The following is an 11233-nucleotide window of genomic DNA, read 5'->3' as shown; positions in this document are numbered from 1 at the left end:
TGGACAGGGAGGCCTGGCGTGCTGCGGTTCATCGGGCCGCAGAGTTGGACGTAACTGAGCGACTGAACTGAACTGAATGTAGCACAGCAGGGACATTACTTAGTACCACTAACGTGTACACTTAAAATTGGTTAAAATGGAAAATTTTATATTCTGCTTGTTTGAACAGAATGAAAAAATCCAAAGAGAAAAATGAGATAATTTTCCACTTTAAGAGATAACCACTGAAAAAGTGCAAAAGCCCACAGAATCGGAGAAAATATTTGTAATTATATACCGACGGAGGTTAGCTAGTACCCATGACACATTAAGAACTCTTACAACTCAACAAGACACCCTGTTTTAAAAGGCAAATTATGTGAGCAGTTGTTGTTACTCAGTCGCTAAGTTGCGACCTCATGGACTGCAGCACGCCAGGCTTCCTTGTCAATCAGCCACCTCCCGGAGCTTGCTCAAACTCATGTCCAATGAGCTGACGATGCCATCCAACCATCTCATCCTCTGTCGTCCCCTTCTCCCGCCTTCAATCTTCCCCAGCATCAGGGTCTTTTCCAACGAGTCGGTTCTTCGCGTCAGGTGGCCAAAGTATTGGAGCTTCAGCAACAGCATCAGTCCTTCCAATGAGTATTTAGGACTGCTTTCCTCTGGATTGACTTGTTTGATCTCTCTGCAGTTCAAAAGACTCTCAAAGAGTGTTCTCTAGCACTACAATATGAAAGCATCAATTCTTTGGCACTCAGCTTTCTTTATGATCCCACATTCACATCCATACATGACTACTGGAAAAACCATAGCTTTGACTAGATGCACCTTTGTCGACAAAGTGATGTCTCTGCTATTTAGGACGCAGTCTAGTTGGTCATAGCTTTTCTTCCAAGGAGCACGTGTCTTTTAATTTCATGGCGGCGGTCACCATCCACAGTGAGTTTGGAGCCCAAGAAAACAAAATCTGTCACTGCTCCTACTTTTTCCCCTTCTATTTGCCATGATGTCATGGGACTGGATGCCGTGATCTTAATTTATTTGATGTTGAGTTTCAAGCCAGCTTTTTCTCTCCTCTTTCACCCCCATCAAGAGGCTGTTTAGTTGCTCTTCACTTTCTCCGATTACAGTGGTATCATCTGCATATATGAGGTTGCTGATATTTTTCCCAGAAAGCTTTTCCTGGAAGTTCTCAGTTCATGTACTGCTGAATGAATCCTACCTTAAAGGATTTTGAGTATAACTTTGCTTGCATGTGAAATGAGTGCAACTCTACGGTACTTTGAACATTCTTTGGCATTGCCCTTCTTTTGGGCCTGGAATGAAAACTGACCTTTTCCAGTCCTGTGTCCATGGCTGAGTTTTCCAAATTGAGTGTAGCACTTTAACTGCATCATCTTTTACGATTTTAAATAGCTCGGCTGGAACTCAACCATATCCATTGACTTTAATCATAGCAATGCTTCCTAACGCCCACTTGATTTCGCACTCCACATGTCTGGCTCTAGGTGAGTGATCACACCATTGTGGTTATCCAGGTCATTAAGACCTTTTCAATATAGTTCTTCTGTGTATTCTTGCCACCTCTCCTGAACCTCTTCTGCTTCTGTTAGGTCTTTATCGTTTCTGTCCTTTATCATGCCCGTCTTTGCATGAGATGTTCCCTTGATATCACCAATTTTCTTGAAGAGATCTCTAGTCTTCCCTGTTCTGTTGTTTCCCTCTATTTCTTTGCACTGTTCACTGAAGAAGGCTTTCCTGTCTCTCCCTGCTGTTCTCTGCAATCCTGCATTTAGTTGGGTATATCGCTCCCTTTCTCACGTGCCTTTCGTTTTTCTTCTTTCCTCAGCTATTTGTAAAGCCTCCTCAGATGACGACTTTGCCTTCCTGCATTTCTTTCTCTTGGGGATGATTTTAATCACTGCCTCCTGCACAATGTTACAAGCCTCTGTCCACAGTTATCCAGGCACTCTGTCTACCATATTTAAGCCCTTGAATCTGTTCATCACTTCAACTGTATAAGCTTAACGGGTTTGATTTAGGTTATACCTGAATGGACTAGTGGTTTTCCTTATTTTCTTCAGTTTAAGCCTGAATTTTGACAAAACTCTGTTAGCCTTTGTCCTGCTTCATGTTGCATTCCAAGGCAAAACTTGCCTGTTTTTCTGGGTATCTCTTGACTTCCTACTTTTGCGTTCCAGTCCCCAAGGATGAAAAGGACATCTTTTCCTGGTGTTAGTTCTAGAAGGTTTTCTAGGTCTTCACAGAACCAGGCAACTTCAGCTTCTTTGACAACAACAGTTAGGGCACGGACTTGGATTACTATGATACTGAATGGTTTGCTTTGGAAACAAACCAAGATCATTCTGTCGTTTTTGAGACTGCACCCAAGCACTGCATTTCGGACTCTTTCGTTGACTATGAGCTGCTTCATTTCTTTTGAGGGATTCTTGCCCACCGTAGTAGATATAATGGTCATCTGAATTACATTCACCCATTTCCATACATTCTACTTCACTGAGTCCTAAGATGTGGATGTTCAATATTGCCATCTTCTGTGTGGCCACATTCAATTTACCTTGATTCATCGACCTAAAATTCCAGGTTCCTATGCAATATTGTACTTTACAGCATTGGACTTTACTTTCACCACCAGACACATCCACAACTGAGTGTCATTTCTGCTTTGGTCCAGCCTCTTCATTCTTTCTGGAGCTATTAGTAATTGCCCTCTGCTCCTCCTCAGTAGCATACCGGACACCTCCAACCTGGAGGGCACATATTCTGGTGTTATCTCTTTTTGCCTTTTTCATACTGTTCATGGAGTTCTCCTAGCAAGAATACTGCAGTGGCTTGCCATTTCCTCCTCCAGTGGACCACACTTTCTCAGAACTCTTCACTATGACCCATCTGTCTTGAGTAGTCCACAGCATGGCTCACAGCTTTATTGTGTTACGCAAGCCCTTCTGCTACGATAAGGCTGTGATCCACGTAGGGGGATGTGAACAGACATACATCTGAAGAAGAAATAAGTGAGCAATAAAAATATCACCTGGGCTTCCCAGTGGCTCAGTGGGTAAAGAATGCACCTGCGACGCAGGAGATGAGAAGACATGGTGTTCAGTCCCTGGGTTGGGAAGATTTCCTGGAGGAGGGCATGGCAACCCACTTCAGTATTTTTGCCTAGAGAATCCCAATGATCAAGGAGCCTGGCGGGTTACAATCCACACGGTCATAAGGAGTTGAACCTGACTGAAGTGACTGAGCATGCAAGCAAGCATATGAAAAGCTGTGCAACATCACTAATTATCAGGGAAGTGCAAATCAAAACTGCAATGAGATACCTCTTAATATCCACTAGGATTGCTACAATCAAAAAGGCAATAACAAATGCCAATGATGATGTGGAAAAACTGGAATCCCCATTCATTTCTGGCAGGAGTGTAAAATTGTCCAGCAGCTTTGCAAAACAGTTCAGCAATTCCTCAAAGGCTAAACATTGTTATCACGTAACCAAACATTTCCACTCCAAAGTATTCATTCAAGGGATATGAAAACATACTTCATGCAAAACTTGTACTGAAATGTCTGTAGCACTACTATTCATAATAGTCAAACAGTAGAAAGAACCAGTTCAGTTCAGTTCAGTTCAGAGGCTCAGTCGTGTCCGACTCTTTGCGACCCCACGAATCGCAGCACGCCAGGCCTCCCTGTCCATCACCAACTCTCGGAGTTCACTCAAACTCACTTCCATTGAGTCGGTGATGCCATCCAGCCATCTCATCCTCGGTCGTCCCCTTCCCCTCCTGCCCCCAATCCCTCCCAGCATCAGAGCCTTTCCTAATGAGTCAACTCTTCGCATAAGGTGGCCAAAGTACTGGAGTTTCAGCTTTAGCATCATTCCTTCCAAAGAACACCCAGGACTGATCTCCTTTAGGACGGACTGGTTGGATCTCCTTACAGTCCAAGGGACTCTCAAGAGCCTTCTCCAACACCACAGTCAAAGCATCAATTCTTCAGTGCTCAGTTTTCTTCACAGTCCAACTCTCACATCCATACATGACCACTGGAAGAACCATAGCCTTGACGAGACGGACCTTAGTCGGCAAAGTAATGTCTCCACTTTTCAATATGCTGTCTAGGTTGGTCATAACTTTCCTTCCAAGGAGTAAGCGTCTTTTAATTTCATGGCTGCAGTCACCATCTGCAGTGATTTTGGAGCCCCCCAAAATAAAGTCTGACACTGTTTCCACTGTTTCCCCATCTATTTCCCATGAAGTGATGGGACCGGATGCCATGATCTTCGTTTTCTGAATGTTGAGCTTTAAGCCAACTTTTTCACTCTCCTCTTTCACTTTCATCAAGAGGCTTTTTTTAGTTCCTCTTCACTTTCTGCCATAATGGTGGTGTCACCTGCATATCTGAGGTTACTGATATTTCTCCCGGCAATCTTGATTCCAGCTTGTGCTTCTTCCAGCCCAGTGTTTCTCATGATGTACTCTGCATGTAAGTTAAATAAGCAGGGTGACAATATACAGCCTTGACATACTCCTTTTCCTGTTTGGAACCGGTCTGTTGTTCCATGTCCAGTTCTAACTGTTGCTTCCTGACCTGCATACAGATTTCTCAAGGGGCAGGTCAGGTGGTCTGGTATTCCCATCTCTTGAAGAATTTTCCACAGTTTATTGGATCCACACAGTCAAAGGCTTTGGAATAGTCAGTAAAGCAGAAATAGATGTTTTTCTGGAACTCTCTTGCTTTTTCCATGATCCAGCAGATGTTGGCAATTTGATCTCTGGTTCCTCTGCCTTTTCTGAAACCAGCTTGAACATCTGGAATTTCACCATTCACGTATCGCTGAAGCCTGGCTTGGAGAATATTGAGCATTACTTTACTAGTGTGTGAGATGAGTGCAATTGTGCGGTAGTTGGAGCATTCATTGCCATTGCCTTTCTTAAGGATTGGAATGAAAACTGACGACTGGCCAGTCCTGTGGCCATTGCTGAGTTTTCCAAATATGCTAGCATATTGAGCACAGCACTTTCACAGCATTATCTTTTAGGATTTGAAATAGCTCAACTGGAATTCCATCACCTCCAGTAGCTTTGTTTGTAGTGATGCTTTCTAAGGCCCACCGGACTTCACATTCCAGGATGTCTGGCTCTAGGTGAGTGATCACACCATCGTGATTATCTTGGTCGTGAAGATCTTTTTTGTACAGTTCCTCCGTGTATTCTTGCCACCTCTTCTTAATATCTTCTGGTTCTGTTAGGTCTATACCATTTCTGTCCTTTATGGAGCCCATATTTGCATGAAATGTTCTCTTGCTGCTGCTGCTGCTAAGTCGCTTCAGTCGTGTCCGACTCTGTGCGACCCCAGAGACAGCAGCCCACCAGGCTCACGCGCCCCTGGGATTCTTCAGGCAAGAGCACTGGATTGGGTTGCCATTTCCTTCTCCAATTCATAAAAGTGAAAAGTGAAAGTGAAGTCGCACAGTTGTGTCCGACTCTTAGCGACCCCATGGACTACAGCCACCAGGCTCCTCCGTCCATAGGATTTCCCAGGCAAGAGTACTGGAGTGGGATGCCATCGCCTTCTCTGGAAATGTTCCCTTGGTATCTCTAATCTTCTTGAAGAGATTTCTAGTCTTTTCCATTCTGTTGTTTTCTTCTATTTCTTTGCATTGATTGCTGAGGAAGCCTTTCTTATCTCTTCTTGCTATTCTTTGGAACTCTGCATTCAGATGATGTTCATTGATTGATGAATCCAAAACTATGATATATCCAGATTAAAAAAATGTTATTTTGCCAAAAGGAAAGAAAGTATTGGTATCTGCTATGATACGGTTTTGAAAACTTTATGTGAGGTGACATAAGCCAATCACAGAGGACTACAACTATAATACAGGAATCCACTGCGATGGACTGTCAAGAATAGATAAAATCATAGAGACAGAAAGGAGAGTAGTGTGACCAGGGGCTGCAGCGAGCGGGGAATGGAGAGCGACTGCTAATGGACATGGGAGTTTTACTTTGGCATGAGGAAAATGCTCCAAAATTGCTTGTGGTGATGACTGCATAACTTCTCAATCATACTACAAACCACTGAACTGTACACTTTAAAGGATGAGCATGCTGGTATGTGACTTTATATCTCAATAAAGCTGTTATTAAAAGACAACTAAAGTAAAATGATATAATTGGGGGATGCACACATTTAGGAAGCAAAAACAATAAAGAAGATGAGGAAGCAGTTATCATGAAAGACAAGATCATGGTCTCTCTGAAGGAGGAGGCCATGAGATTGGCAATGGCACGCAGGTGACTTCTATGAAGCTAAAAGTATTCATTACCTCATCAGGATGGACTTAACACAGCTGTTTCTCTCTCTCACCCTCCCTCCCTTCCTTGCTATTTCTCTCTTTTTCAGTAAAATACACACAATATTATATTAACCATCTTAACCATTTTTAAGTGCATAGTTCACTGGCATTGAGTTCATTCATATTGTTGTGCAACCATCATCAATATCCATTTCCAGAATTTTTCATCATCCTAAACTCAAAGTCTGCAAGAACACCCCATTCCTCTATTTCCCTACCCAGGGTAGCCTGTATTCTACCTTCTGTCTCCATGAACTTGGCTATTTGTGGAACCTCAGATAGGTGAGATCATAAGATATTGCCTTTTCCATTTTATTTAATACTAATTCAGTGAAAAGCACATTTATGCTTTATGCATATTTTGTGACTGTGTTAGGAGTCAAAATTTAAAAATTTGAGAAAAGAAAGGAGTGATACAAATTGGAAGAGAATGTCTCTACACTCTTCCAAAGAATTTCTCTGTAAAACAGAGAAAAGGAGAAACTAGATGGTGACTGGAAGGTGATGTGGGCTGAGAGGGATGGTTCTATAAAAGTGAGAAATTACAGCAAATAGATAGACTGGATCCAGCGGACAAACAGATGCCGAAGATGTAAAAGAGAGAAGGGAGAAATGTAACAGTGAAGTCCATGAGAAATTAAAAGGGAAGGACACCCCACACACAAGTAAAAGGATTGGTCTTAGACTGGAGCAAGGACAATTTATTCACGATAGTGGGGGGAACATTTAGATACAGGTGGTGGACTCAGCTGGACTCAGTGTTTATATGTGGAGGTATTCTTTTGATTGCTTCCATTAACATTTTTCTCAGTGAAATTATGAGGCCAGAAGAAATTAGGAGAGTGATCTGAACAGCAAAATGTAGAAAGAAGTACATTTTGAGATCATGTCTGTGCCAGCATGGTTTTCGTGGGTTTTTCTGAAGACATTACAGGTATTCAGGGCAGGCACAAAGCCAAGTAAAACACAGAAAGTTAAGTCACTCAGTCGTGTCCGACTCTTTGCGACCCCATGAACTGTAGCCTACCAGGCTCCTCCATCCATGGGATTTTCCAGGCAAGAATACTGGAGTGGGTTGCCATTTCCTTCTCCAGGAGGTCTTCCCGACCCAGGGACTGAACCCAGTCTCCCGCATTGTAGGCAGACGCTTTACTGTCTGAGCCACCAGGGAAGTCAGAAACACAGAAGATACAGCAAATGAGACACCACAGCAACCATACCTGGGAGTTATCTATTCATTCAATGATTCTGCTCGTCTCCTCTTGGACAAGCACTCTCTAGACCTGGGAGAGTGTATAAGGAGGAACACACCAAAGTGGCCCCTGAACACATGGAAGTCATGTATGAACACAGGGGAGACTTGAGGACTCCCAGTCTTTGACAGGCATGGTCTTAACATACTGCTATGCCAGGTCCAGCCCAAGAACGGTAATAGGTCTGGAGATACTTACCAACCAAGATTCCCATGATAACTGCACAAAGGGGAGAATGCTCTGTTGGCATCTCCCATACACACTTTTAGTGTCATAAATACACACTGTGTTATAAACAGAACTGAGAAGCTGAATTCTGATGATGTTTTTTAAAAGTAGGGAATGTCATTTGTCCTATGGGTGACCACCACACTGGGGTGTATACATCTGGGGGCACAAGGCAGGCACCACACGGGCTTTATCTAACAGACTGGTCTGTTGTGCACTGCATCTATAATGCCATGTTATATCCAGTTACAATGTTCATGTGATACAGAACAAGAGCTTTAGGAGAGAGGACATGGGCAATGGAGTGTGCCCACTGAAGACGTCCAAGCCTGCTGGTCTAGAACATTAGGAGTCAGCTGAGCAACTGACGATGGGAGGAGTGGGGGAGGGGTGTTCCATGCGGTCCAACTCAAGAAGACATGGAGGTTTTGTTTCCTTTCTCAAGGTACCGTCTTGCATGTTAGAGTCTGAAGTCCCTCTTCATGATTACAGCTCTTCCTAATGTCAGGAAGACCTTAACCAAGGAGCACTGGAGTTGAGGCTGTGGAGGGAAGTCACAGAGAAAGCATATTTGAAGCATAACAGAGAGATCCAAAAGACTAGAAAGGACACAGCCAGAGGCTGACCTCAGAGAGGCAGGCAAGAGCCATCCTTCGTGCAGCCAGCATAGATCTGAAGTGAGTACCTGTGACAGAGGGTCTGTGTGTCAGGGAGAGCTGCTGCTGCTGCTGGACACAAGCCCTGCATCATCAACTGATTCACTAGGGCCGTGTCAGTGGCAGCGTCTGTGAGAGACTCTGCCTCTATACTGCCTTCTCTGTGGAAAAGGCAAGTGGCTATGTCTGAGGCTATGAGAGCGCTTCAAACCTGGGCTCCTCACACGAAGGGCTTGAGGCTGGCCCCGGTGCCAGGACTTTCATGTGCCGGGTTGGGGATCCTGTTGTTCTTGGTACTGATTTCTCTGCCAAGCCTGTACGGTGACCTGGGCTCACTACATCACTCTTCCTATGAAATAGTCATTCCCAAGAGTCTGACAGTGGAAGGAAGGGAAGACCAAGTGGAAAAGCTCTCCTACGTGCTATTTATGCAGGGCCAGAGGCAGCTGATTCACCTGACGGTGAAGAGAGACTATTTTGTGGATAACTTCCCGGTCTTCAGCTACCACAATGGCATCCTGGGGCAAGAAATGCCTCCCGTCTCGCAGGACTGTCACTATGAAGGCTACATAGAAGGAGTCCCAGGTTCTTTCGTTTCTGTCAACACCTGTTCAGGCCTCAGGGGCCTCCTGATTAAGGAGGAAAAGTCCTATGGCGTTGAGCCCGTGCACTCTTCCAAACGGTTTGAACACGTGTTGTACGCCATGGCCCACGAAGCTCGCGTCTCCTGTGGCGTCACGTCCAAAGACAGCCAAGTGGCGTCCACCAGCCGGCGACCGGAGAGCGGCAAGCCTCACAGCTGGCAGGTGCCGTCCGACTTGTGGTCACATATCAAGTACGTGGAGATGTTTGTCGTGGTCAACAACCAGCGGTTCCAAATGTGGGGCAGTGACGTCAAGCAGACAGTCCAGAGAGTAATGGACATCATCGCTCTGGCCAACAGCTTCACAAGGGGAATAAACACAGAGGTGGTGCTGGCCGGAATGGAGATCTGGACTGAGGGGGACCTCACAGAGGTCCCCGTGGACCTGCAAGTTGCACTCAGGAATTTCAACAGCTGGAGACAAGAGAACCTCTTCCATCGTGTCAAGCATGATGTTGCCCACATGATCGTGGGACAGCATCCTAAAGAGGATACGGGGCAGGCATTTCTCAGTGGTGCCTGCTCCAGTGATTTTGCAGCAGCCGTGGAATCTTTCCACCACGAGGATGTCCTCCTGTTTGCAGCACTCATGGTCCACGAGCTTGGACACAACTTGGGTATTCGGCACGACCATTCGGCCTGCATTTGTAAAGACAGGCCCTTCTGCCTCATGCATGAAAACATCACTAAAGAAAGTGGCTTCAGCAACTGCAGCTCTGACTTCTTCCACCAGTTCCTCTGGGAACACAAGGGGGCCTGCCTGTTTAACAAGCCTGGGCACAAAGGCCGCTTACGGAGGGCTTCCCGCTGTGGCGACGGCATTGTAGAAGGACCTGAGCAGTGTGACTGTGGGTCTAAGTGTGAAATGCACCCATGCTGTGACACCAGATGTATGCTGAGAGAGCATGCAGAATGTAGTGATGGACTCTGCTGTGATAAATGTCGCCTGAGATACAAGGGATTCATGTGCCGTGCTGCTTTGGGAGAGTGTGACCTCCCAGAGTATTGTAATGGTTCCTCGGGAGAATGTCCCAGAGACAGCTATAAGCTAGATGGTACAATGTGTGATAGAATTCACTACTGTGCTGGAGGTCGGTGTAAGAACCCTGACAATCAATGCATGGATATCTACGGGTCCCCTGCAAGGTCCGCCCCAGAAAAGTGTTACGTTTCAATGAACACAAGAGGGGACCGGTTTGGAAACTGTGGTACCACCAGCTCACCGAGGTTAACATATCTGAAGTGTGCAGATGATAACATATTTTGTGGGAAACTTATATGTACAAATGTTAGAGAGGTGCCACAAATCAAACCCAATCATACACTGATCCAGGTCGCTCACAACGATGACTGGTGCTGGAGCATGGATGCCTATGACACTGCTGATATCCCTGATGATGGAGATGCACACACTGGCACTCTCTGTGCCCCACACAAAGTCTGCATGAATCACCTGTGTACTGATCACACCTCACTTGGGTACAGCTGTGAGACAACAGAATTGTGTAACGGGAAAGGAGTTTGCAACAATTTTAGGCACTGCCATTGTGAGGATGGCTATGCGCCCCCTGACTGCAAAGATCCAGGAGACGGTGGTAGTGTAGACAGTGGCTCCTCTGGTAAACCAAGGGACAGTATCGACAATAATCGAAGTAAAGAAGAAAGCGAAACAGAGTTTGGGAATTTTGGCCGAAACAGTGAAAATAAAGATGAAAGCCAGAGCCTTGACAAGATACTGTACATAGTCCCCCTTTTTCTCTTAGCAATATTTTTAGCTCTAGTTATTGCTGCCAGTTTTGGGGCTAGAAAGGATATGTCACAGTGCTCACAAGAGGACCTCGAAGAACCCGAAGAAGAAGCTGTTCAAATAGAGGAGGCAGTCAGATAAGTGGAAGAACCAGGGGCAGAAAATGAGTACTGCTAGGAAGAAGTCCTAACATAGCAAACTCCTGATACATTGGGCAGGAAGGAGGTCAGCTGAGCAACGCGCTGTGTGCGCTGACAGTTGCTCAGGCTCTGTTTGGGACTCTACGGTCTGCACAAATGTCCAAATGTGGGAGGAGGGATTTTCTTGTTTAGAAATAAATTA

At 45.2% G+C, this 11233-nt stretch overlaps 1 protein-coding gene across 1 annotated transcript; it reads left to right on the top strand.

The window, feature by feature from the left end:
- Nucleotides 1-6240: 6240 nt before the first annotated feature.
- On the top strand, nucleotides 6241-11032 carry LOC128062107 (disintegrin and metalloproteinase domain-containing protein 1a-like). Its single transcript, XM_052654463.1, has 2 exons — nucleotides 6241-6302; nucleotides 8611-11032. The coding sequence occupies exons 1-2, from the start codon at nucleotides 6241-6243 to the stop codon at nucleotides 11030-11032; spliced, it is 2484 nt and encodes an 827-aa protein (XP_052510423.1).
- The last annotated feature ends 201 nt before the right edge of the window (nucleotides 11033-11233 follow it).

The sequence above is a fragment of the Budorcas taxicolor genome, chromosome 17 (genome assembly GCF_023091745.1).
Source record: "Budorcas taxicolor isolate Tak-1 chromosome 17, Takin1.1, whole genome shotgun sequence".
In the NCBI taxonomy this organism is placed as follows: domain Eukaryota; kingdom Metazoa; phylum Chordata; class Mammalia; order Artiodactyla; family Bovidae; genus Budorcas; species Budorcas taxicolor.
The sequence above is the reverse complement of the archived record's forward strand: the minus strand, read 5'-3'. Positions and strand labels throughout refer to the sequence as shown.